This window comes from Eublepharis macularius, chromosome 15 (genome assembly GCF_028583425.1).
Source record: "Eublepharis macularius isolate TG4126 chromosome 15, MPM_Emac_v1.0, whole genome shotgun sequence".
NCBI lineage: Eukaryota > Metazoa > Chordata > Lepidosauria > Squamata > Eublepharidae > Eublepharis > Eublepharis macularius.
The window spans coordinates 58,218,321-58,244,443 of NC_072804.1; the positions used below are offsets into that span (position 1 = coordinate 58,218,321).

The window sequence follows — 26,123 nt, forward strand, 5'->3', positions numbered from 1 at the left end:
TGAGCTCCCTTCATTACTCTAGTTGATCTGATGAAGTGAGCTCTCTGCCTGGCAAAAGCATCTGTCGGGGAGGGGGTGTAGTCATGAAGGTGCTCCTGGCTGCTGTTTTATTTTGCTGCTGCAGGCTAAGAGGGCTACCCATCCGGAATCTGTTTGACATATGGCAACCAGAACTACCCATAGTATTCCAAATGCAGGTGCCTCATAGTGGGGCATGACAAGGTTGGCCGCTTTCGCCTCTGTCCTTTCCTAGCAACCCCCAGCGCTGGGCTGGCCTTTTCCACTGCTGCCACAGACCGAGTCAATGTTTTCATCAAGATTTCTACCACTTCCCTTTCAACTGAACTTTCAACCAGTTCAGACCCCATCAGCATATCTTTAAAATTAACCTTGATGGTTACCAGCATTGAACTTCACTGGCCACGTTGTTGCCCACTCATCCAATCACCAGAGACCCTCCTGGAGCTCTTCCCAGCCAGCCTTGGTTTTCACTATCCTGAATTATATTCAGAGGAGTTGGCCGTGTTAGTCTGTAGTTGCAAAATAGTAAAGAGTCCAGTAGCATCTTTAAGACTAACCAACTTTATTGCAGCATAAGTTTTTGAGAACCACAGCTCTCTTTGTCAGCTGCAACTGTCAGGCTGCATCTGACGAAGAGAGCTGTGGTTATGCTACAATAAAATTGGTTAGTCTTAAAGGTGCTACTGGACTCTTTACTATTCTGGATTATGTGTCATCTGCAAACTTGGACACTACGCTGCTCACCTCCAATTGCAACTCATTTATGAACAAAGGAAAGAGCACTGCCTCAATGCCGACCCTTTGGGGACTCCGCTGCTCCCTCTCCTCCCTTGCCAGAAGCATCCATCCATTCCTAGTCTCTGATTCCCATCCTTTAACCAATTTTTAATCCATCCCTTTGACCCGTGACTGCGGAGCTTCCCCAGGAGTCTTTGGCGAGGAACCTCATCAAAAAGCTTTGGGGGGTCCACTGAGTCACCTTAGCTACATACTTGTTCGCTTTCTCAAAGACCGCTGAGAGGTTGGTGAGGAAGGACTTCCCTCTACAGAAGCCAAGCTGATTTTCTGCCAGCTGGTTTTGTTCCTCAACGGGCTTTATAATCATATCCTTAATAGCACTTTTTACTAACTTACCCGGGCAGATTTTAGCCTGGCCTGTCATCCCCTGGATCTCCTCAGGGCCCCTTTATAACAACAGGGGTGACATTTGCCACTTTGCAATCCTCTGGCAGGGAAGCCGATTTTAGTGGCCAGTTATATAGACCAGTTGGAAGATCAGCTATTACAGATCTGGCTTCCTTAACAACCACCATAAGGATCGTTTTAGGTGGGTAGCCTTATTGGTCGGCAGTCGAAGAGCAGGATTTTTGTCCAGGGGCACCTTAGAGACCAGCAAGGATTTCCAGGGTGTGAGCTTTCATGAGCCACAGCTCTCTTCTTCAGACAGGAGTGACCCCTTAGATCCAGAGACTTCTGTTGCCAGAACTGACAGAAACCCCACTCCTGCCACCACCACCCCTGTGCAGTTCAGCATCCCAAGTCTAAAGAGATTTTAGGAGGAATCAGTTGCATTGAAAGAGTCTTAAAAGCAAACGCATTTAGGATGGGCAACATCTTTGCCTTTAGACTGGAGTAGAAGAAAACTGCAGAACTGAGCTGGCAGTGTGGTCTCCTCTGTTTGGAGTGAAGATAAGTAGCACAAGCTTTGCAAAAGTTCAACTGCAAGTTGACTGAGCTTAAAAACGCTCCACAGAACAACAGCATTTTTTCTGCAACAGCTGAAATGGGGGGGGGGGAGGCAGAGAGAGAGGGCAGGTGGCTTTGAAGCAAGGTTTAGCAACCAGGCTCTCTCCTTACAGCTTGGGGGAGGATTTCTACCGGGAGGCCATTGAACACTGTCGCAGCTACAATGCCCGGCTGTGTGCGGAGCGCAGCATGCGCCTGCCCTTCCTAGACTCACAAACAGGCGTGGCCCAGAACAACTGCTATATCTGGATGGAGAAGACCCACCGGGGCCCAGGTGGGGCTGCATGTTGGTGCTTTCCCTGAAGGGGGGGGCAGGGCAGGGCAGGGCAGGGCAGGGAGACAGCAGGAAGGCAGAGAAGAGGCCGGAGAGATGGAGAGCCTTGATAGGGTCAAGGCCCAGAGACCAGCCCCCTCCCCCCGGTCTGGGAAAGGCCTTCTAGAGCTCAGCCTGGTACTTGACCTAGCCAGCTGGGAGGTCTCTGGTGCTCCACAGGGGCTCTGCTCTGCTCTCATCCAGCCATCGGGGCACAGGGGTGCTGGCATTCCTTCCCAGCCCCAGCCAGGGTAGCCCCAGCCAAGCCCCGCAGTACAGTCCTCTGGGTGTTGCTTGCTTGCTTGGGGTCACAACATGCATTTGTAGCACGGCGGTATTTCCCCAGGCCTGGCTCCAGGGCAGATCTACACATACCCGGCTCGTTGCTGGCGCAAGAAACGGCGGCTGAATATCCTGGAAGACCCACGGTTGCGACCTTGCGAGTTCAAGATCGGTAAGAAGTGGTTTGTATGTGTGTGAGCTCATGCAAGCAACTCAGGCTGGGGGAGGGTAGAGCCTGGAGACAGCAGGGTCGGGGAGTGGCGGGACCTCAGTGGGGCACAATGCTACAGAGTCCCTCTTTCAAGCAGCTATTTTTCTCCAGGGAACTTGATCTCTGTAGTCTGGAGATCAGTTGTAATTCCGGGAGATCTCCAGCCCCCACCTGGAGGCTGGCAAGCCACCTAAGCAGAGCCTTCCCCACTAGGGAACGCAGCTTCCGAAGCGCAGTGCCCAGGGCCCTTGGGGGGGAGCCCTGCACCAAATGGCTGGAGGCTCTGTCCAGCCCCTTGACGGGGGGGGGATTGGCCCACCAGGCAGAGACTCAGGCCCTGCAGAGGGTCAGGAGGAGGGCCCAGGGGGAGAGGGTGTGGGTGGAGCTGTGAGGGAAACCTTGGTGGGGGTCTCAGGGCTGTCCAGGAAGGGGGCTCCCTCCTTCCCTCCCAGAGGGTCTTTCCCTGCCTGGTTATGGGGGGGTGGAGATGATGAGCAGGAGGCTGGGGGACGGGAGACAGAGGGGCTTCCCTTGGTCTGAGCTGACCTCTTCCCCCCAGATTGTGAGCCCCCCCTGAAAAAGGAGGGGAACCTCCCCGAGGGGCCCGTTCTGGAGGCATTGCTTTGTGCAGAATCCGGGGACAAGAAGCCAGAGCTGAAAGAGGAGGAGATGGTCCTGGATTGCCCGGTAAGGGGGGGAGGGACCCCCTAGCAGGCCCTCTTTTCTACCCGGCCTTGAGCCCCCCAGCCATCTCAGAGCTCCCTCCAGCAGGACTGACTGCCTGGCCAGAGCTGGAGGGGCTGTCTTCTGCCTGGGGTGGGGAGTCACTGCTGCAGACTTCCTGAACTGAGTGGAGGGGGGGGGGCTTTGCAGTTCAGCCTGGAACATCCTCGCTAACGAAGTCCCCCCACTGGGCGGCTCATCTGCCAGGGGAGGGTGACAGCCTCGGCCTACCTCGCAGGGGCGTTGTGAGATCTGTTCCGCGTCCGTGTGTGTCCGGGCTGCTCCCCTCTGGCCCTCACTTTCTCTGCCTCTGCTGTAGAAGGCGCCTGTCGGGGAGTTTCTGCACGACCTGGACGCGGAGGACTTGGAGGAGGACGCGCCCCGTCGGAAGAACAAAGCCAAGAGCAAGGTGGGGGGGGAGCAGGCGGGCCGGGCCCGGGGGCGGGGGGGCTGCTGGCTATTCCTTGCTGGGCTCGCCGTCCGAAGCCGGCAGCAAGCAAACGCCCAAGCCCTGCAAACCCCGCCCGCGCCCGTCAGACGCACAAGTCGCAGCAGAGGAGCCGGCGGGCCGCGGCGGGCGCAGGGGGAGGCGTGGCCGGCTGGGACCGGGAGCCGCGGGTTCGAATCCTGCCCCCGCAGTGGGAGCCGGCGCGCTCGGCCCCGCTTTTCTCCCAGGGCCCTTGCGAGGCTAAGCGGGTGCGGGAGAAGAAGGATGCGGCCGCTGGGCCCAGGGGGAAGCGAGAGATGAAGAAACGGCGCCTTGGAAAGCCGCGGGGCCGACCTCCAGCCGGGAGAGCAAAGAGGGCGCTGCGGGCGGGCGGAGCTGTCCTCACCCGGCGCGGGAAGGACTGCGGAGCCGGGGCGCGCCCGAAGGAGGCGCTCCGGGGCCCGGGCGCCGCCAGGGAAAAGGCCCTCCTGCGAGCGGCGCCTCGCTTGGCCTCCGACAAAGGGCGCTCCCGAGCCACCCCGCCGGCACGGCCCCCGAGCCGCGCTGGCCGCGACCGGGGCGCGGGCCTCGCCTCGGCCCCGCGGGTTTCATTCCTAGCCGGCCTTTCCCACCGGGGGCCCAAAGGACGGGGGCGCCCGCCTCGCCTCGCCTCGCCCAGGGACTCTGGCGGGGCCCCCCTGCGCCTGAGCGCCCGAGGCGAGGCCCTGGCGCGGGCGTCGAGCGGGCCTGGGCCTTTCCCGCCCGCTTTGCCTGCACTGGCCCTGCCAGGCTCCCCCGGCCCAGGATGCAGCCCAGCGGGGGCCGCGGCCTTTGGACGGGAAAGCAGCCCGGCGGCCCTCGGGACACGGGAGGGAGCTCATCCGGGAGGCGCGCCGGAGTTGAAAGGGACCGGCCGGCCGCCGTCGGTTGCGGCTCCTGCGAGGGGCTCGGGCGGCGAGGAGCTCCGCTCTCCCGCCGGGCGGGAGGCGGCCCCGGCCCGCACTGCCCAGGCGCTGCCTCTCCTCCGCAGGCCTACGGCATCGGGGGGCTGCGGAAGAGGCAGGAGGCGGCGCTGCTGGAGGACCGCGACAAGCCCTACGTGTGCGACAGTGAGTGCGGGCGGCGGGGCGCGAGGCGGGGGCGGGGGGCGGGCCCGGTCCGGCCAGGCCAGGCCGGGGCTGCCGGGCCTTCCCGGGCGCGCCTCCGCCTCGCCTCGCCTCTCCTCTCCTCTCCCCTCCAGTCTGCGGGAAGCGCTACAAGAACCGCCCGGGCCTGAGCTACCACTACACGCACACGCACCTGGCCGAGGAGGAGGGCGAGGAGGGCCCCGAGCGCCACGCCCTGCCCTTCCACCGCAAGAACAACCACAAACGTGAGTGCCCCGCGCCCGCGGCGCCGCCCGAGCCGCTCCAAGGCCAGCGGGCGAGCTGCCGGCCCCCTCCCGCTGCAGAGTCGCCATGGCAACCCGGGGGGGGCAGGGGCTCCGAGCCTGCCCATCAGGGGCGGGGCGGGCACGGGGAAGCCGCCTCCTCCCTCCGGGGTCCGGGGCGCACCCTCTCTGCTTCGCCCCCGGCGGCGTGGGCGGGCAAGCCGCTGCCCTCGCAGGGGGGGGGCTGCCCTCGAAGCCCCGCCCCCCGTGCGGGAAAAGGCCAGCAGGACCGAGGGGCGGGGCCAGAGCCAGCCCCCGCCCACAACGCCGCTTCTCCCCCCCCCCGCTGCCCCTTTCCTCCTCGGTTGCCGTGGCGACCGGCCCTGGCTGCTGCGGTGGAATGCGCACAAAGAGGCGGGGGGGGGGCTGCCCAGAGGCCCCGCAGGGCGCTGAGCCGCCCCGCCCCGCCCGGGCCAGGCCCAGCCCGACCGGCCGCCGCCCCTGCGCGAAGAAGCCCCTCCGCGGGCCGGGGCCGGGCGGCCTTTCTTCCTCCCGCGTTCCCCGCCAGCGTGTGGCGAACGCATCCCTGCCCAGGGCCGGAGCCCACCACGCAGCTTGTCTTCTGAAGGGAGAAGCCGCAGCCCGCCGGGCCGCCCCTTCGCCCTCCTTCCCCAGCCCCGCTGCCCCGCGCCCCAGGGCCCGCCCCGCCCGGCCGCCCTCGCCAGCCCCTGCGCATCCCGAGCGCGCACACGCACGCCCCCCCCCCCGAGAGCTTTCCTTCCGGCCGAGCTCCGCCTCCCTCCACATACGGGGCTGCTTGGCCCCGGGGCATCCCTTCGTTGAGCTCCGTTCCTGGGCTGAGAAGAGGAGGCCGGGCCCCCAGCTGCCCCCCTGGAGGGCTGCCCAGATGGCTGCCCCTTCCCCACAGGGCAGGGAAGCGGACACCTGCCCGCGCTCTTCCTGTGGGGGGTGTCAGCCGCCAGGTGGTGGCTGGAGAGCTCCCAGAATTACGACGGATCTCCCGAGAAAATGGCTGCTTCCCTGGCATTTTACCCCCTTTCCCGAGCCCTGCCTTCTCCAAGCTCCACCCCCAAATCTCCTGGAATTTCTCTGCTTGGCGCTGCCCTTCTAGCCGTCTTCTGTGTATTCTTCTCTTTGCGTTTCTTTCTGTTGAAAGATGAAGAAGCGTTTCTGTAAACTTGTTTCCTATAAGTATTGCTTATTGCCCCTTCTTCATCTGATTGAGATTCTATTTTGCAATATTTATTTCACTTAAAAAATCTTGCTTTTTCCAGAGTTTTACAAAGAGCTGAGCTGGGTCCCTGAGAACCATCGCAGGCACACAGGTAAATGCCATGGTAGGCCTCCTGGGTGGGGGGGGGAGTAGGGCATGACAGGGCAGCAGTGTCTCTGTGAGCCTGCAAGATTTCTTGCTTTCCTCTCCTAGAATAGATTCCTCCAGGATTTACGAGCCCCCCCCCCCCAAGTATTCCTCAGCACTCCAAACAGCTTCAAATTCTGCGAGCTGAATTAGGCACATGAAGGCTTACATCCATGGTTTTGCTCTGGAGAGCCTGGGTTTCCAGTGCCCCAGAAATGCTTTGACTAAAAGCGAATGAGGGATAGAGAATGGAAAGAAGGGGACATGGCGGGAGCATTTGAATGCCCTTTCCCCACAGCTAGGAGGCTGAGAATCTCAGGGACTTCTTGTGCATTAAGTTTGCTTTCATGTACCCAACTGCACACACACACACACAATCATGCCCAATGCTGCTGCTGCTGCCTGGGCATGTGCAGAGTAAACATGCACAGATGGGGGTGGGGGCATACTACAACTAACAACAATATTCGATTTAGATACTGCCCTTCAGGACAACGTAACATCCACTCAGAGAGGTTTACAAACTATATTATTGTTTCCTGCAAGGAAGGGGAAAAGCCACACCTGGCACTTGTGGTGTCTGAAGGGCACTCGGCGGCCAGCGTGTTAAGCCTGCTCCAAATGCCCAGTAGTGGGAACTCAGCATCAAAATTTGCAAAAGAAAGGGAGGCGCAGCAATCCCTGGCATTTGAGAATGACAGCATTTGTGGGCAGAATGAAGGAGATGGGAGTGGGATCCCCCCTGGAGGGGAGGACTGTGCTGGGTTCACTGGGGATCTCTGCGTAGCCCACCCTTGATTTTGGCCTCTCCTTGCTGTTTTGCAGCTAAGAAAGCTCCGGACGGCACAGTCATACCAAACGGTTATTGTGATTTCTGTCTAGGCGGCTCCAAGAAGACTGGCTGCCCCGAGGATCTCATCTCCTGTGCAGATTGCGGCCGTTCAGGTGAGGCTTAGGGTGGGCTCCTCCCGCAGGGGTTTGGAGCAAAAGCACAAGGGGGCCTGGGCTTGCAAGGCAGCCGGGCAAAGTTGATGCCCAACGGATAGTAAAAGGGAGCACAGCCAGCAGGGCAGGCTCAGGGCTTGCCACCAGATGCTCTTAGGAGGTGCTTTGCCTTAACAGCAACCACCCAAATCGTGCAGAGAACGTTTCCCTCTGCACCATGCAAGCACCCTTGTGGCCAGAGTGCTGGCCCTTGCCTCTGCCTGCTGGTGCTACCTGCCTGGCTTTGTCTTCCAGGCCACCCATCCTGTCTGCAGTTCACCGTAAACATGACGGCTGCTGTCCGCACTTACCGGTGGCAGTGCATCGAGTGCAAGAGCTGCAGCCTGTGCGGCACCTCCGAGAACGACGTATGTGATGCGCTTGTGTCAGATTCCCCCCCCCCTATTCCCAGCAGCACCAGTGAGTAGGCCCTGCTGGGAATGCGCCCTCTCTCCTGCCCCACATCTTGCTTTTGCTTCCTCCACTTGCTGTGTTGGCCTCTGGAGCTTGTCCTGTATGCAACAAGGAGCCTGGGGGGGGGGGCGAGTGCCTTTCCTGTTCCTGGTCCCCTGGGAGCAAGGCCCCCCAGCCCCCAGCTTCTTCCTTCGCCCACCAGGCCTGTGACACCTTCTGCCTCCTTGTAGGACCAGCTGCTGTTCTGTGACGACTGTGACCGGGGCTACCACATGTATTGCCTGAGCCCCCCCATGGCGGAGCCCCCTGAAGGTGAGGAAGGCCTGAGCAGGGCAGAGGGGCAGCCCTGCCTGGGGGGGGGGTGCAGGGGGTGAGCGGCTCTGATGCCACTCCCCACTTTTCCGCCCCTCGCAGGAAGCTGGAGCTGCCATTTGTGCCTGCGGCAGTTGAAGGAGAAGGCCTCCGCGTACATCACCCTGACCTAGGCTGGACCTTTCACCCCTTCCGCCCCCTTTTTATTCCCCCTCCTTGGGTTGGGTGCTTGGCCCATAGGGGCAGCAAGGAGGGGGCAGAAAAGTAGTGCTCTTCTTTGCCACCAAGGATGGATGAGTTCAGCGGCAGCTTCAGGCTTGCCAGACCTCCCTTCCCCTCCCATGACAAGCCAAGCTGTTGTGCCCCCGAACGGTTGGGGCCCTTTCTGCCTGTGCCCCTCCAAGCCACCTCACTGTCACCATAGGAGCCAGACCTGACTCAAAGCCATATGGGGGGGGGGCTTAGGGGAGCGGGAAGAGGGGGCAGCCGCCTCCCTCTCTGTCCGCAGCACCTCCTCTTTTTTTTCTACTTGCATGTGAAATTTAAGTGTTTTCCCCCTCCCTCCCTCCCTCCCTCCCGGTTCCTGTGAGGGGAAGGGCCACGCCCCATGAGCTGTGGCCCAGAGGACTGTGCCTGCCCTCTCCAAGGAGCAGAAGCCACTCCTTTGAGGTGCCCCCGCATGGGGGCTGGGGGGGGGTAGCTGAGGTCCTTTCCTGCAGCAGGAGAACAGGCCTGCTTGGGGGGCTTCTCAGTGTTGCTGGATTTTAAATGAAAGGGAAACATTGACATGAAATTACAAAAAGGTGGGCAGGGTGAAAATCTGCCCCCCCCCCAAGGGGCAAGAGAGGCTGGGAAAAGGCAGTCAGGGGTGTCACTTCAGGTTAGCTGGGGCACCGCCTGCCCCCTAAGCCCCACCTTGTGTACATGGTGTTGTTCTGTTGCCTGCATCTTTGACGTGCTTGGATTGTTCTGTGCATTAAATGTGGTCTGAATCACCCCCTTACTCCTTTTCTGGTTCTTTGGTTCTAGTCTCCTATGTGGGGGGGGTGGGGGGGGGTGGGAAGAGAAATCTGTTGTGCAGGGCCTTCTACTCTGTTGTGTGTTGGCGTGGGGAGGGGATGAGGGGGAAAGGCCTCACTGCACACTCCCCATCTTTGTAGCTGCGGAAGTACCCTTTTCTAGCACAGACCTGTTGCCATGACAACAGAATTGGAAGAGATTTGGGTACCAGGCAGAAGCAGCCATGGCTGAGGGCCCTGCCTGCCTGTTCACTGCCAGAAGCACCCTGGGCATGCACGCGCACGCACATGCGCCCCTCTGAATGTGCTGCCAAAGGAAACGCACAGGTTGTTCTAGGAAACATTTATTGCATTTCCCCCTCCCAAGACGTGCCAAAATTCCAGAGAACAGTATGGGAGAACTTATTTTACAAAAGCTGTTTTTTTCCTATCTGCAATTTTAAGACAAAAAAAATTAAATAAGACAGATTTGATCTGTAAAGATACTTATAAAATTAAAAAGAGAACATTTCACATAACACAACCAACGAAGAAAGGAGTTGCCTCCCCCTTGGCAGGGGCTGTGCTCCTGCATCACAGAACAGAGGCCAGAAGGAAAGGCGATCCACACGCATCTCCGTGAGATCCAGATACAAAATAAGAAACACACTCTGGGACAAAGGCGCTGCCTGCCAGTCGGGGGTGGGTGGGTGGGTGGTGTGTGACCCCTCCAGGCCCATCCGTCCCCTGGGGGTCGTGGCCTGTGTGGGGGGAACCCAGTTGTCTATTGTACCAAAGGGAGCCATTCCAAGGCCTGGGCATTTCCCTCCAAGGTCTTAGGCACTGGTCAGCAGGCAGCTCCTGCGGTGAGCTCTGAAGGCAGCGGCTCTGCTGGGCTCTCCCAGGGACCCGTAGGAGGGCACAGCACCCTGCAAGCCAGACAAGGGTGCTGCAGCCGCCACCGCCCCCCCAGCCCCCCCCTTCTCCCCACTCCCTGCTTCCTTGTGCAGGGATCCAGAGGGAGGGCTGGAGGCAGGCTCATGCCTGGAAGGTCCGTTTTGCATAGGTCAGGTGCAAGTTTTGTAAGGTGAAGGCAGGGATGGTTGGGGCTGGGAGTGGTACAGACACCTGGTGCTCCCCACCCCCAAGTTGGCAAAAGCTGCAGCCAAAAGAACAGACCAACATAAAAGCCGGCATGTCAGCAGCCGGCCTCACTGGAAGTGCCTTGATTCCTGCTGAGTCCAACAGCGGCCGCCTGGCCCTCCCCAGGCCAGGTTCGCAGGTGTAAAAAAGGGTTTTAAAAACAAAAGCGACAACCCTCTGCCGCCCGCCCGCCCGCCGGTCTCTCTCCTCCTGTCCGATGGCATTGTTTAGCAGAGGAGCTGGCACGTGCGCCAGGGCGACTGGAGGTACGAGCCACCGATGACGGCTTCTCCCTGACCAGCAGAGATGTTAAAAACGGCTGGAAGCAAAATGCCGAGTCCTCCAGCAAGCCACGGCCAGTGCGCAGGGGACGAGGGCAAGGAGGTGGTGGCTCCCAGCCCCAGTTGGGGGGCATTTCTCCTCTGCCCCTCTTCACCCCCTCCCTCCCGAAAAGCAGGTCACGCCTCTGCTGGAGCCGGAAACAATCTGGCCTCTGACTCATGCACAGGCACCGCATAGAAAATATTACAAACAGCCCCCTTTCTACAAATATAGTGTTTTATAAAGAACATTTACGGTTAAACTTTTCCTCTTTAATTTCCTGAGCCACTCCCAACCTGTCATTCTCTAGAAAATAATTTAACTGTGAGAAAGTGCTCTTCCTAAGTTCCTAGGTGCTCTTGGCTGCCTGGGGCCCTCGCCCTTGGCTGTAGGGGCAGCACCCGCTCGTACCGCCCTGCCTCTCGGGCTATGCTGCTGTAGAGCGTGGCTTTCTCCAGGAGCAAGTCATGCTCGACTCCAAGCACAAAGGCTGGCCTCAGGCTGACCGAGAGGCAGAAGTGGCCACCAGAATGGCACAGAAAACTGGGCCTGTGACCCACCAAGAAGAGACGACCAGTCGGGCTGGGTTGGGGGCAGAAGACAAAGTCAGGCTCCACCTGGGGAGGAGCAATCACTCCAGGAGAACCAGGTGAGGCTTTGGTCTCCTGGAAGGGGTCCAAGCCCAGCCCCAGTCCCCCGTCCTGTCTCCAAAGCGGCGGTGGCGGCGGCCCCCTCCCAACCACACCAGGCCTGCTCACAGCTCCTTCTTCTCCACAGCGCAGGAGAAGATCTCCGCAAACTTGCGCAGCTGCTCGTTGGCCGTGTGCGACTCCTCCTGGAGCCGCTGGTTGTTCTGCCGCAGACTGGCCACTTCTGCCTGCAGCACCACCTTGTCCTGCTTCTCCTGCCGTGTCGAGACACAAACAGCCCCTCAGGAACTGGGGGCACGAGAAGCACACCCTCTGGGCCCCAACCGGCCTGCAGCCCTCCCATGCCACCCCGGACTCCCTCCCCTCCCCTCCTCTTGCCAGCCCTTGGGCTACGCCGGCAGAGCGGAGAGTGGAAAGAGCCCCCGGACAGGTGCCGTTTCCTCCCCCACCTCCCTGCCCTGGCAGAAGGTGCCCCGGGGCCAGAGCCCCCCCCCCCTCCTGAGCCTGGGCTGCCTGGCTGTCCGGCCCAGCCATGGCCCCTTACTTTCTGGAGGTCGCTGTGGAGCTGCTTCAGCATGGCCTCCAGCTGGGAGACTTTCCCACTGAGATCCGCTGGGGGCTCCTCGCTGCAGGGCAAAGAGCAGAGAGTTCATGTGGCCCCTCCTAGGGCAGGGTGGGAAGGAATCCTCCCTGGAGAGCCCCGAAGCAGCAGCCAGGGGGAACAGACTGCCTCCAAGGAGGGACCCAGGGACCCCCCCCCCCGAGGCCCTCTCCCACTGTGTCACCTCCAAGCAAATTGGCAAATTTCAAGGGCAGAAAATGGACCTCCACTCTGAAACAAAAACACTGGGGGGGTCTGCTTTACCTCTCCAGCCCCTCCCCAAGCAGATTCCAGGTTCTGAGACGCTCGCAGCGAGCCGCCACCCCCCCTCACCCCAAGCAGCTGCTATTGCAGAACTGGAAGGTTTTGACCCCAAATCAGTTTGGGCAGGCCTGGGGCCCTGAAGGCGGGATCCTGGGAAGCAAAAGGGCCAGGCAGCTGTCAGGGATGCCCACGGGGTCCTGGAAGCTCCCCTTACCTCATGGTTGGTGTGGTGCGGGGTGTCGGCTGCCTCTCCAGGCTCAGGTGCCCACGGCCTGGGCTGTGAGTGGGCAGCCCCTCTGGGCTGAGCAGAGATTCGTTGAGAGAGAAGAGGGAGACGGCTCTCTGCACTGGAGGGGAGACAAGGATTGAGGGCTGTTGGTGGAGGGCCTGGCCGCCGGCGCAGTCCTGCTGGGCTCAGAGCTGCTCCCTGCGCCCACAATCCCCAGCCAGGCGCCCTCATTCCCCCCTCCACTCAGTGCTGCTCGGGCACTGAGTCACTCTGGGCCCCTCCCAGGTGCCAGAGACCCAGAAGCAGCCAGCTGAAGCGTGACTCACAGCTGCTACATGGCTAGGGGCGGAGTGGGTGGGGCCTGCTTCTTTCCAGATTGCTAGACTACTCTTGGGGAAGGAAGGAGTATGCTTACAGGTTATCTGGAGAAGTGGTGGCAAGTTGGCATCCCAGGACATTTGCCCTCGGTGCAGCATGGCAAGGAGAACACACACACACACACACACAAACCCCGGCCTCATTCTCCTATCCCACTATTGGAAGCGCAGCCACAGGATACAGTGACTCTCAGAGGTTTGCGCATATTTGCCTTCAGATACTGGACTGCTGGTTAAGCCAGGCGGGCTAGTCTTCCCCAACAGCTACAGACAGACAAGGGCTGGAAGGAGCAGATGAGAAATGCACAAAGGCAGGGGCCGCCGCAGGTACCGAGGAGAAAGAGGGGTGAATGCCAGTCCGCTCAGAGGGGGGGGGGGGCTGCTGCCCCTTCCACCCATGTGTGAAATGCAGCCAAGGAGAAGATGTGGGGCTGGTTTAGTGGCTGGGCCGGGCCTGCCCCAGGCTCCCGCCTGCTGGGTGCCCCCCCACAACGGACACACCACCTGAACCCCACCAGGCCCACAGAGCAGCTGCAGCCTGACCTCAGGCCAGCCCCCCCCCCGCCCTCTTCTCAAGGGGCATAAAGAGCTTCTGGGGCTGATGATGTCCCATCCCTCCCCCCGCAGTATAATGTATCCCACCTTCCTGCACAGCGAAACAAGGGCAGCCAGGGAGAGGGCCAGCCAGGGATCCGCAGCCGCCAGGGGCACCTGCAGCCACAGCCCCAAGCTGGAGCCGTCGAAGAACGGGGCAGACCCCACCAGGCACCCGGGGGGGGGGGTGACCGCTCGCCTCCCGAAGGCCAGAAGGGCCGGGAGGCCGCTCAGCCCGCCGCCCCCTCCCGCGCTCACAGGCCCCTTCCCCGGCCCCGCGCAGGCGCCGCCTCTGCGCCCTCCGGCCACTCGCGGGGGCTGCTGCGTCCCGGGCCCCTCGGCGAGGCTTCGGCGCTCCCTTGGCAGCAGAACCACGCCGGGGCCAAAGGCGAGGCGGCTTCTGCAGAGCCCGGGCCTGGACGCGCGCCGCCCCCCCCCCCACCGGGCCGGGCCTCGATCTGAGCGGCCCCGCCGCCCGACTGCAGGCTGCTGCCGAGCCGCCCGCCGGAGCGCGCGCAGAGGGGCCCCCCCCGCGCCCCGCCAGGCCCCGCCGCCTACCTTCCGCCCGGCCTCGGCCAGCCAGCCCGGCAGCGAGCGCGCGAGCGGCGGGTCTGCCGGCCTCGCGCTCCCTCCGCGGGCAGCCCTCGCTCCGCCCCTCGGTGCGCGGCAGGGGCGGGCCGGAGCCGAGCCCTCCCTGCCTCCGCCTCCGCCTCGGCGCCGGCCTCTCCCGGGCCCGGCGGAAAGCGGCGCCCGAGCCGGAGGGGGCGCCCGGGGCTCGGCCACAAGGGGCTGGCCGGATCCCCCCGGCGGCTCCCGGCAGCCTCTGGCTGGAGGCCAGGCAGGCCCCGCGGCCGCTTCGGGCAAGGCCAGGCCAGGCGACGCTGCTCCTTACCGAGGCCAGGAGGGGCCTCGGCCCACACAGCAGCGGGGAGAGGAGGGCGAGCCCGGGGCGCAGGGGCGCGACTCCAGCCGTCGGCCCCGGCTGCCTTGCGCTTCCACAGACGGCGAAGCGCCGGTTCCCCGCTTCCGCCTCGCACGCCTGCATCCCGGGCACACCGCAGCCCCGGGCCCCGCTGCAGAAGAGGCCAAGCTGCCCTCGGCACTCGGGCCCAAGGCTGGGCGGCCACCAAAGGGCAGGAGCCGCCCCCGCCGCCCAGCAAAGAGCCACTGCAAGAAGAGGAGGCCGGGCGGCTCCCCCCCCCAGAAGCCCCTCCCTCCTCCTCCTCCTCCAGGTCTGGAGGTCAGAAAATCCCCTCCTCGGACCCCAGAACCCTCTTTGCCACAGTCCAAGATGCTACTCAACTCCCTGCCCAGCCCAGCCCGTCACCTGTGGCCACTGCCTTAGTTCTCCGCCCCTGATCCCCCCTCCCCACACAGCTGCTGCCTGCTGAGTCAGACCCTGGGGCTCTTTAGTCCTCTCTGACTGGCAGCGGCTCTCCATGGTCTGAGGCAGAGGGAGATCTTTCGCACCCCCTGCTGCCAAGCCTCGAACCTGCAGCCTTGTGTGTGCCGAGCAGCTCCCCCCCCCCCCCGAGCCACAGCCCTTCTCCAGACCACAATCCCCGGAGTGGGCGGGTCCCAGTCTTCTGGCTTCCTTACCTTCGTAGGCCTTTGCGGCACTGACCAAGCTGGACCACTCCAGGCCAGCAGCTGTGTCTGGCAGCGGCATCAGGCCTGGGTCAATGCGCCGCAGGGGCACGTCCCGCACATCGCTCAATGAGAGCTCCGAGGCAGAGACGGGGGCTGCAGAGGAAACAAGCCCACCACCTGTCAAAGGCTGGCCAGGTGTGTCCCTCTGGGACCCTAAGGGCAGCAGGGGCTGGCAGCAGCAGACCAGCCCCAACCCCCCACCCCTGGTCCGGCTGCTGATCTCCTGCCGTGCAAGCAGGGGCCCCCTAGAGCAAGCAGCAAGGGCAGGCAGCGCACCCCACAAGACCTCTGGTGAAAGGGCTCCTATTCCCGGCACCTGCAGGCTGGCCATCTCCGCCACACTGAGAGAACGGGAGGCGGGAGGGACCAGCCCCGCCTGCCAGGCACACTTCCCAGCACTTAAGCTCCACTAAAAGACCGCGGCGGCAAAGGCAGGCTGGCCAGCCTTGCCCCCGCTGACCAGTGGCCCTCGCCCAGAGTGCTCCCTGCCCGTCCCGCTTATGCCCAGCAGAGACGGAGACTCACCCTTCTTCTCTGAGGAGCTGCCATGGCTGGGGGTGGGATGCTGCTTCCGCACAGGGAGGGTGGTGGAAGGGTAGGTGCTGGTGAAAAGGACGTCGTTGGGCAGGGGCTGCTCAAAGCAGTAGGCACTGGCATAGGTGGGATCGCGTCGCCCACTGCAGAGGCTCTCGTCTGACAACGTCCGCTGCAGAGTTTTCTGTGGGGACTGGGAGCAGAAGGCACGATTCAACAGCAGAGCGCCAGTCCAGCCAGGCATGGTGAAGCAACCGTCACAGGTAGACTGCCTCTAGACAGGGAGGTTCCTTTCCTAGCTACAAGGACGCCACTGAAGTTCCACCAGAAGTTGCTCTAGTGTTTTCACATGCCAGGCACCAAACTGGCCAGACCAAACTATACTGAGATCGGAGCACAATCTGGGCAGGACAGCGGGAGGAACAGCCCGCGGTTTCCCCTTCAGGCCTCTCCCCCCCTGTCCCCCCAGCCCTCTGCTCACCAGCTCCGGTTCCTGCTCCCCTGAGACACTGTCCATGACGATCAGCTTCTTCAGGTCGTCTTCAATGGTGGACTTGTACGTTTTGCGCGGAGAGCGGAGGTCGCGCAGGGATGCGCGCAGACGTGGTTGGCCAAAGACATTCTTGGTGTTCAAGTCAACGTGCCTGCATGGGGGGGGGGGGGCAGAGTCATCCTTCTCCAAGAGGTCGGGGGGGGGGCTCTCTGAAAAGCACTGGACAGGCAGGCAAGGGAGAAGGGGAGAGGCCTTCTGCCAGGAGCCAGGCAGCTGCTTGCAGTGGAGCCCCAGCGCCCGATCGCCAAACCCCATTCGCCAGCAAGTGGAGTGCCAAACCCTGGGGCCTCTGCTGGGAGGAACAGCTCCCCGCAGGCCCCACCCTGGGCACGTCAGAAGAGACTAGACAAGAGGGGCCACAGGCAGAAGGCACTCAACAGACCCATCACCACCCCCACCCACACACCCGGCCATAATTTGGGCTCCCAGAAAGAAGCAGACAGACCCGTCCTGCGTATTCAGCTACGTACCAAGCTGGGTGGCAGGACATGGCCCAGAAGCCCACAGGACTTTCCAGGACAGCACTGGCATTTGGCACAGAGACAGCTTGGGTTTTGCTCCCGGAGGCTGCTTTCTGCCCCAGAAGAGAAGGGCATGCAATCCTGCTTTGGCTCTGAGCATAGCAGCCAGCCCCACTGCCCCGACCTGCACCGAGTGGCCGCCAGTGCTTGTCCTCCTGCTCCCCACCCCACAGAAGGGGTAACCTGACAGCCAAGCAAGAGGGGTATACCAACACAGTTACTGTTCATGGTTAGGTTAGCCCCAGGGTCTGATTCCAGAAGGGCGGGGCTCCAGGTCACAGTCTCCTGTCTTTAGGGACAAGCCTGACAAGGAGGCCAGCAAGTGGGAGCCCCCGCCCCCCCCCCCCCGGAGGCCTCGAACTCACTTTTTGGGGTCTGTGGAGGAGACAGGCCTGGCGGGGGTCTCCTCAGCCCGCTTCCACCCCGCCGGCAGGTGCCTGTTCCTGCTGCTCTGCTTGGAGAAGAAGGACTTGGGCACAGAAGCCGAGAGCTGGAAGGAGCCAGAATGCGACATGTGCAGGGCCCGTGGGCCATCTGCTGTGGGCGTTTTGTATGCCTGGGCAGGATAAGTCGCACGGCAGCTGTTATGGCTAAGAGGGGAAGGGAAAGAAAACCTCTACTCAGAGGGAACGAGGACAGCCAGTGTCAAGCTCTCCCCCCGCCCCCGCCCGCCCGCCAGGAGAAGCACAAGAGGGAGGAGGGGGGCAGAGCAGCCCAGAGACCATTTCCAGGAAAGGTTGGCCTGACCCGTGGGGTGCCAGGCCTGGGTGCTTGCTAGGAGCTACTGGGGACCCAGCCTGGTGGCAGCCTTCCTGGTGGGTGGCGATGGTCAGTGCATTGCCGGCACCCACACAGAGTACTCCCATCTAGAGCCACTCCACAGAACAAGGAAGATGGAGGGTGCTGGATGGGCACCTTGCCAAGGTCACTTCAGGCATCCACTCTGATCTCCCTAGAAGAGAGGTCAACAAGCGGAGGGGGGCGGATCCAAAGAGCTGCCTTCCAGCCTCGGTCGGTGCACCCGCTCAGGAGCAAGTATACCACAAGTAAATGGCTGCAGCTCCAGTTACCGAGGCCAACGATCTCCAAAGAGTAGGCAAGATGCGGGAGAGACTCCGGGTATGGGGGGCAGGCTCAGAGGAAGGGTGGCAGAGGAAAACACGGGGGTCTCAGTAGCTCCAAGGCCCAGGCAGGGCCCACTGACCTTGCCTGTCTGACGTGGCTGCTGTTGCTGCTGCCTCCCCTGGCAGTCACACTGGCTCCCGGGCCAAAGGCCTTGGGGCGGTAGCCCCGGATCTGCCCCCCAGAGCCAACCGCAGGCGACGGCTCCCTCCTCTTGCTGCTGCTGCCTTCCTGCAGGGTGGTGCCACAGAGAGGGGAGACCGTTGGTGGTCTGTCCAAGTGCAAGGGCTTGGCACTGGTGGCATCAATGCCGCTGTCACTGGAGCCCCCTTTGGCCAAAGGGTCCGGGTCGGCCTCCGCAGGGTCGGGTGGGTCGAACCATCGCTCATCACTGTGGCTGCTGGAAGCGTTGCTGGACAGGGTATTGCTGCCGGACTGGCTGCTGGAATACGGCCCCTCGCCCTGGGGTGGGGGGAAAGACCATCTGTGGTGACGAGGCTGCGGGGCCTGAGCCCAAAGGAAACCTCGGCGCTCTCCGGGGCCATCCACGGCCTCCACTCACTTTGGAGTGCCGGCTGGGAGACTCCTTGCCTGCTGGCTCCTGCCTGCTTGGCCTCTTGGTCACGCTGCTCCCGGAAGCGGCAGACAGGCGGGGCTGCACTGGCACATGCCAAAGGGGCTCTGCAGAGAGAGAGGAAGGCAGGAGGCCGTGAGGGAAGGGGCTACACTGGAGCCGCCTGGCAGGAAAGAGGTATCTCGGAGGCCCAGCCATGACCAGCTGGGGTCCCCCAAGCCAATCCATGCCCAGCTGTGTGCCTGAGGGGCTGGAGCCCAACAGCTCCATTCCTATCGGCCAGTCGCCCTTGAGCAAGCGACGGCCTGGGGGACCTGGGGGACCCAGAGAGGGAAGTGCCACCTGCTCTCTCTGCTGAGCCACAAAGCCAACCTCCTGTGAGCAGCCAAGAGGGACTCCGTCACCCCCAAGGGACAGACCGGCTGGCGCTTGTCAGCTTCACCCCCAGAGAGAGGCACCCTGGGGCACAGGCCATTCCCCAGGCCAAGGCAGGAGAAGGGGCAAGGAGAGCTCTTTACACTGGCCTGACGGGGAAAGGCAGAGCGTGCTCGAAGGGAGATGGGGTGGCCATGGGATTTGCTTTGGGGGCCCCTGGGCTGGGCCTGGGCACGTGGTGCCTGGAGGGCTCTTGGCAGCCAGCTTCTCTGCCTCGCCTTCCACCCAGTAAACACACCTCTCCAGGCAGGGAAGGAATCTTCTCTCCACAAGGCTTCGGCCTGCACTGCTGACCCTGGGCAGGCACACCCTGCGGCGGCCCCCGAAACCCCCACAAGCCCCCGAGGCTGGCCTGCCTTGGCCCAGCTCCTGGGGGTGGGCGGGCTGCATTCCCTCAGAGAGCATCTTCTTTCCATCACTGCCCCCTGCTTCTGAGAGGGGCCCGCAGCTCTGAAGAGAGGCCTCGGGCTCAGGCGGGACCTCGCAGTCTGCCCTGGTCGCCCTCTGAACAACTGAAGAGGCTGAGCGGCTTCCCAGTCCAGGGGTTGGGCCAATGCCTGGAACAGGCCAGGGATGCTCAGCCCCGGCCCGGCCCGGCCCGGCCCTCAGTCCAAGGGCTAGCCACCCCCCCCCCCCATCCCCGCTGCTCCTTACCAGGTTTGGGCCTCTCCATGGAGCTGTGGTGACTGGCCAGCCCCCCCACGGAAGAGTCTCCGTTGGAGGTCACCTCATGGCTGAAGAGGGACTCGAAGGGCACCAGAGGCCGCTGGCAGGAGGCTGCATATCTGTGCACAGCAGAGAGAGTGTGTGCGACAGCTCAAGACGGGGAAGCGAGACTGTGGGAAAGGCACCGCCCAGCTTGTGTTCATTAGCAGATTTTAAAAATACCAAACCAGGAAGGGGGGGGGAATGAAGAGGAGGGAGAGATGGGGGAGACGCGCATCAAGAATGGCATCAACCAGTGGAACGCCTCTTGGTTCTGGCTTCTGGGGGCCCGGCAAGCCACCCTCAAGCCAGACAGCCAGGGAGGCCTCAGTTTGGCAGCTCCTGGTCCAGAGAGTTTACTGGGCATGCTGCTTCCTCCACCTCAGGCAGACCCCGAAGCTTTCCTCTGTGTTTTGTACATCACCTACCATGTTGCCAGGAGTACGGAAACTCCCAACAGTGGCCATGCTGGAAATCCTTGGCCAACATCTGACGAGACCAAGGCAGGTCCATCTAGTCCAGCCTCCTGTTACCTCTGAGTGTGTGTGTGTGTGTTCGTGTGAGATGCCCTTGCAATTTGGTGTAGTGGTTAAGAGCGCGGGACTCTAATCTGGAGAGCCGGGTTGGATCCCCCACTCCTCCGCTTGAAGCCAGCTGGGTGACCTTGGGCTAGTCACAGCTCTCTTAGAGCTCTCTCAGCCCCACCCACCTCTCAGGGTGTTTTGGTGTGGGGATAATAATGGCATACTTTGCAAACCGCTCTGAGCGGGCGTTAAGTTGTCCTGAAGGGCGGTATATAAATCGAATGTTGTTGTTGTTACTATTATTCCAACTGTTGCCCCCCCAGCAGAGGCCTCCTTTAGCCCCTGTCCTGGGGCACTCCTGGGGCAGCAACTGTGCACCCAGAGGATGCTTCCCTCTGTCCGCGTGCCCATCTATTTCCAGCGTTATGGAACAGGAAGAGAAAGAGCTCCCTCTCCGTCTTCCCGCAACTAGGCACCATTTCAGACACTTGCAGTCTCCCCCCCACCCCAAACGGAGAAGTCCTGTCCTCTGGAACCCTTTCCAGTCCTACAATGGCCCTCCCTTTGGTGTGGGAAGGCCAGGGCGGGGCAGAACATGCCAGTATTTCTCCTGAGATGATGCAGCCCACCCCTGTGCATTTGGATTGCGTGCACTTAACACCACTGGGGTGTCATTCGCAGGAATGGAACGAGCGAGCCGGAGAGCGGGGCTTCCCGAGCGAAACAACCAAGTCCCCCCCCCCCCAGCCGACCAGAGCATATCACAATCTCTCTCACCTCAGCCAGCACCTTGGCTCAGGATTGTGCAGTAGGCACAAATCTTGTGCTAAACTTGCTAACCGAAACTGCAGAAGACCCATCAAGCAGCGCCTGTCCCTTCTGGCCCCACTCCTCACAAAGAGTTCTGCAACCCACCCCCAAGGAGCCCTGGAGCCTTGCTGTGCTGTGCTCACTCTCATGGGGGCTCAGGGCACTTGGAACTGGCCTTGACAAACGGAAAGCTGAGCCTAAGCCCAACGCCAGCCCTTGAGGAAATCCACCTGAGGAGGTCCCCAGAGTCTCTGGCCTTCCCATACCACCACCCCCATACGCCCCACGCAGCCTGGGCTGTATGGCAGAGGGCCAGGCGGCTTCTACCCTTCCATACCTTTCTGGGGATGGTTTGTACCGGGTGTAGGCTGTTCCAGAAGATGCTGGCATGGAAAAGCTGCCTGAGGGCTGCCTGTAACTGTGTATTCTTTCTGCTCCGGCTGGTGAGGGCGATGCAGCATGGGGGGTCTCCGGGAAGCTCACTGGCCTATTGAGCAAAAGGGAGAGAGCAACAGGAGAGCTCAAGCCTGCTCTCTCTTCCTCTCCCCTGTTATCCCAGAATGAATGAAAGCTTGTTTTGGAAGTCCAGCGAGAATGGCACAAAGGAGCCCCCAAGGCACAGACCGGCCACGGAAAGGTGAGGAAGAGCACTGCTCACCTGTGGGCCACGAACTCCTCTGGCCGCATCGTGAGAGGGAAAAGACAGAAAGCGCCACCCAAGAGGTCAGTCCTCCTCTCTCAGTGGGAAGCCCTACCCCGTGTAACTGCTGCCTCAGACCGCAGGCTCCCGCATCCCAGCGTGGTGCTGGGCCTCACCTCTTGCCATGCAGGGGCTGTGATGCATTCTGTTTCGGGGTCCTGGTGAGAGACTGGGACTGGCCGTGGCCAGGGGCTGGCTGCTCTCCCCACTTGGAGGCCTGAGATGAACTATGGGTGGCAGACCCACTCCACTGCCAGGTGGAGTGACTGCGGTATGGGGGCCGGTAGCCCACCGGCATGCTCTCTGGCTCCACCTTGGGCTCCATGGTGGTCACTTTGAAAGCCTCTGCCCAGCCCCTGGAGAAGAGAAAAGAAGATCTCTGTCTGCAGACCGGAGCCAGCGGCTATTCCGCCTCTCTCTCTCTCTCTCCAGGCCTACGGGCCCAACAGAGCTGAGGGGGCCCTGCCCGTGTGGCAGTGCCTAAAGCGTGGGCAGTGCCCGCTTGCCTGGCAGCTGCCACCATGGATGGAGCTGCTGCTGCCTGGCCTGACTCTGCCCTGTACATTCGCCTGTCAGTGGCAGAAGGGTTGTGAACTCGGCTTTTGGCTCTAAATATTTCCGGTGGTCTGTTGTGTCTGTGTGTGTGTTTCCGAGTCCAAGGCAAGAAGTAGGGGGAAAGGGCCCTGGACCAAGAGGCAGACTCCTCCCCGCTCCGCCTCCCATCACGCCTTCCTGGCTCCAGTTCTAACCAAATCCTCCCCAGCATTTGCAACCAGGGCAGAAAGGCGAGTGCAGATCTCCCTGGGTGGGCCCACGGCCAGCCAAGCGCCCAGCCCCCCTCCCCTCCCCTGGCTCCGGCCCCGGCCCGATGCTTCTGCTTTCTGGGCGGCCTGTGTTCACTGCCATTCCGATCAGCCCCCTGGGGGTGGAGAATGAGCAGCACCCGTCACTCCTGGGCCAAACCAGAAGATCCAGCCCAGCAGGAGCCTGGCCCGAGGGCGGGGAGACTGGCTTGGGGACAGGCCCTGAATGGGGAGGTGCCCCCAGCCTGCCCATGAGGTCAGGCCCTTGAGCAGCCGTGGTGCGAAGCAGCAGGGCAGCCCAGCATTCAGGGCCACGTGCCTCTCCTCTCCAACGCACACGCACACACGGGGCAGGCTGCAGCAAGCTGAAAAGCGGATCCCTCCCTTCCTTCGCCAGCTCTGCAGCCGGGGGCACCAGAGGCTGCTTCAGCAGTCATGAAGTCACTGTGCACGCTGGCAGATGCAAGCCCTTGCACGAAGCTGCCCCCTGGCAGTGCCCGAAGCCACAGCCTGCACTGAACCGCCAACGTAACACACACACCCCGCCCTCTGCTGAGTACCAACACCCATCACACCCCACCTCTACGGAAGGACACCATCATCCATCTCCCTGGCTCAAGCTTGAGCCCAGTCACGCCCGGATCCTGGCCCTGACAACGTGGGGAAACTGACTGGGCGGAAGGGAAGGAGGGAGGAAGTGCGTGCAGGCCAGCCAGAGGCGGGAGCCTCGCCCCGCACACCAATCCAAGCGAAGTTGGCTTGAGACAAGGATGCTGCTTCACCTACGGGGTCCTGGAGCAGCTGCCTCCTCCTCCTCCTCCTCCTCCTCCAGGGTTTTAACCACACCGGGCTTCCCTCCAGGACATAACCAGGGTACGTGCAAAGGACCAGCCTGGGCAGACCGCTCCCCATAAGCAGGCCTCTGGCACCAGCGAACCTCAGCCACAGCTGGCTTCCTCTGGCGTCAAAGAGGCTTTCAGGGTCCTTTTAAAACTTCCCGTCAGCCTCATCTCAACTCCAGGCTTGCCAGTCCCCTGCCTTCAGCCTCCACCACCCTAACCTGGCTGGCCGGGGGGGGGGGGGGGGGCGGCGACGGCATGTGGAAACATGGGGGATGAAGCACACTCCTGTGTCGCGTCCAGGGGCCAGTTTTTTAAAACTGGCCCCCGGAGTTAGTAATCGGGTTCAACGTGGCCCTCTGTGCGATTTGTCGCTTCCACATCACACCAGGAATTGACATCATTCACAGAGGGATTCAGGACTCTCCGGAGCATATGCTGTGTGCACACACATGAAATGAGTGCCCCCCTCCCCCCGGTGCTATTCAGACCCACAATCCCCCATCCCCACCTTCAGCCCCGGAGAACCCGGCAAGCCTGCTCAACTCTGATCTCAGGGAGCGGGAAACCAGGCGGCCAGGCGGAGGCAGGACTCCAGGCCAGGGCCAGGATCTGGAACGCCTGCACCCCTCCCACCAGCTCTCTTGTTTGGGGCCCTTTCTGAAGAGGAGAGCTAGAAGAAAGGCTTGCTATGCTCAAGAAGGGCCTTCCAATCCCCCCTGTCTTCCCATACACCCACCCACAGTGTGACATTTGGAACTCACTGCTGCCACCAGCACAGCGGCCTTGGAAAGATGACCAGAAAAGGGGGGGGGCAGAGCATCTGCTGGCCCAGCCCCAAAAGTTCTTCCAAGGAGGCCACAAGGGGCGTGACCTGAGAACCCCTGGGAAGGGCTCTTCTCACTCCTAAACCCAGCAGCAGAAGCAATGTGGGAAGCCCAGAGATGTTGGCAGGGGCTGGGGGCTCGTTGCTCCAAAGGCCACACCTGCAGTTTGCAGGCTCAGGGGCAGCCTGTGACAGTTTGAGAAGCGCAGAAGAGTCGTGATGGCATTGGAGGCGGGGGGGGGGGGGGGCCTGCAGGAGGCAGCCGCCTTGGAACCATCTCCATTCCAACAGCCAGCCAGCCAGCCAGCCAATAGCAAACTGGGGCAGGGGGGGGGCACATTCTGCGCAGCCTCCTCCCAACCTGAGAGAAGCACTCAGCAAAAGGTGTGGGAATGCTGCGCAGGCCAGATGTGTGGGGCTCCTTGGCCCCACGCTCCATAACTTGTGTGGCTTCTACTGCCCCGCCCCCTCCCCTCCCTGCAAAGATCTGGGGAAGAAGAGCAGAGGCTGCCCCCCCCCACGGCTTTTCAGCCAAGCGGCTTCTAATCAGGAACGGGGACTGTGCTTTTGCTGGGGGGGGGGGCTGGGCTGCAGCCAGTCACCTCTGCATCCTGAGGCCCCTTTGGGCAGCCTTCACCCCCCCACCCCACCCCCAATAACCAGCAGAAGCCAAAATAGTGTTTACACACACACACCCCTTCCTGCCACCTCCCAACAACCCTGCGAGTTACACGACTGGCAAAGACCACAAAAAAGGGGAGTGAAAACACAGCCCCGCCGAAGACGGGGCTGCAAAGAGGCTGGAGCAGAGAAAGTGAGTTAAATATAACTTTAAATGTGACCCAAATGAATAAAACACTGCTATATATTTTAATAATTTAATTCAAGAAATGAAAGTGCAAAAATAAGCCTTAAAACATCAACAGTGTGGTTCAGCATGTAAGCACCTTACCCTAACCCTATACACACAGTAAGCTCGCACGTATACAGGTATGTTCGTACATTTCATCTCCGTAGGTACAGAACCGGACACGTTTTGGCCCAAAGCCCTCCCTCAGTAGTATATATTCACACAAAGCACACCGTCAACACAGCGAATAAATCCAAAAGGCCAGACCCTGCACAAAATAGGCCTGAAATGGAGGGGAGGGAGTTAAATAATTATTGTCTAGGTATTTCATGGGGGGGAATTAAAAATGTAAAATACTTATGATTATAATAAATAAAATTACTCACACAAGGATGTTTTAGCCGTCTTTTTTTTTCAATTGGGTACATTTTTTAAAAATTAGATTTTGGAATTGGTTTCATTTCGCATTCTTTTTACATGCACTTTAGATCTATGGGCAAAAGAAAAATCCCCTGGATGAGCGCATTTTAAGCTGTTTTGTGGGAGGAAATGCATGCCTTTGCCCCACGACTTGTGTGAGTCATGTTCTTTATTACTGACCATGTATTACCTGTAGATGCGTGGTATGACTAAACACCACCGAGGACGGCCTCTGGGCCCAAACACGCCTACATATGGGGAGAAAACGTACTAACGTAGCAGCATGTGTGTGAGCTTACGACGGCGTGTACATACAAGGGTATGTTACTTATACGCTGAACCACACTGTGGACGTTTTTAATCATATCTTTGCACTTCCGTTTGCTGAATTAAATTCTATGCAGGTACATGACTGACCCCGGGGCCCTCACTGGATTTGAACCCGAGCGCAACAAACCCCCGTGTATGTTACTGGGACAACCTGCAAGGCGGGGTTTTCTGAAGGGCTTTCACTGTCTGTGTCATGCTGGGTTGTTCGGGACATGATCCAAAGGGAGGGGAAAGGCATGTTACCTGCGAGGGGTGCCATCCTCATGGGGGGGGATGATGACCACCTTCACTGTCACAGAGGTGCGCAGCCAGTCAATCATCTGGTCGTGGCTGAGCGTCACCACAGCCACCTTGCAGATCTCCACCAGGCGGCTGCCCTGCCGCAGCCCTGCTTGCCAGGCAAAGCCGTACTCCTCCACCTCAGCCACCGTCCCATCAAATTTCACGTGGAAACCCAGCTGCCCCAGCCCATTCCTCCGCAGCGTCATTTCCACGGTCTCGCAGCCAGAGGTCATAACCTAAGAAGAAAAGAAGTAGCAACAGGGCCAGAAGAGATGCGCGGAAGAC

At 61.1% G+C, this 26,123-nt stretch overlaps 2 protein-coding genes across 10 annotated transcripts in view; one reads left to right on the plus strand and one right to left on the minus strand.

The window, feature by feature from the left end:
• Positions 1–2,001: 2,001 nt before the first annotated feature.
• Positions 2,002–9,176, plus strand: DPF1 (double PHD fingers 1). The gene is made up of 11 exons (XM_054998774.1): positions 2,002–2,041; positions 2,427–2,534; positions 3,133–3,260; positions 3,616–3,705; positions 4,754–4,832; positions 4,964–5,095; positions 6,388–6,438; positions 7,299–7,418; positions 7,713–7,825; positions 8,102–8,183; positions 8,286–9,176. The coding sequence occupies exons 1-11, from the start codon at positions 2,017–2,019 to the stop codon at positions 8,354–8,356; spliced, it is 999 nt and encodes a 332-aa protein (XP_054854749.1). The 5' UTR covers positions 2,002–2,016; the 3' UTR covers positions 8,357–9,176.
• Positions 9,177–9,537: 361 nt separating this feature from the next.
• Positions 9,538–26,123, minus strand: part of SIPA1L3 (signal induced proliferation associated 1 like 3) — a 51,414-nt gene continuing 34,828 nt past the window's right edge. For 8 of the 9 annotated variants that reach the window (XM_054998760.1, XM_054998759.1, XM_054998756.1 and 5 more), the window contains 13 exons: positions 25,800–26,074; positions 21,605–21,844; positions 21,126–21,275; positions 19,404–19,534; positions 18,303–18,421; positions 17,823–18,202; positions 16,984–17,208; positions 16,026–16,188; positions 15,536–15,737; positions 14,960–15,103; positions 12,375–12,507; positions 11,840–11,921; positions 9,538–11,549 (listed from right to left, as the gene is read on the minus strand). In XM_054998760.1, the coding sequence (XP_054854735.1) occupies positions 11,400–11,549; positions 11,840–11,921; positions 12,375–12,507; positions 14,960–15,103; positions 15,536–15,737; positions 16,026–16,188; positions 16,984–17,208; positions 17,823–18,202; positions 18,303–18,421; positions 19,404–19,534; positions 21,126–21,275; positions 21,605–21,844; positions 25,800–26,074 (2,394 nt within the window). In that variant the 3' untranslated portion in view covers positions 9,538–11,399. The remainder of the gene's footprint in view (positions 11,550–11,839; positions 11,922–12,374; positions 12,508–14,959; positions 15,104–15,535; positions 15,738–16,025; positions 16,189–16,983; positions 17,209–17,822; positions 18,203–18,302; positions 18,422–19,403; positions 19,535–21,125; positions 21,276–21,604; positions 21,845–25,799; positions 26,075–26,123) is intronic. The other variant, XM_054998764.1, reaches the window with a different exon arrangement.

Bases quoted from the DNA above. Each gene is read 5' to 3' on its own strand.
- DPF1 (XM_054998774.1), top strand. From the start codon at position 2,017: ATGGAGAAGACCCACCGGGGCCCAG. The intron at 2,042-2,426 runs GTGGGGCTGCAT...GTATTTCCCCAG, and splicing joins GAAGACCCACCGGGGCCCAG to GCCTGGCTCCAGGGCAGATC. The intron at 6,439-7,298 runs GTAAATGCCATG...GCTGTTTTGCAG, and splicing joins GAACCATCGCAGGCACACAG to CTAAGAAAGCTCCGGACGGC.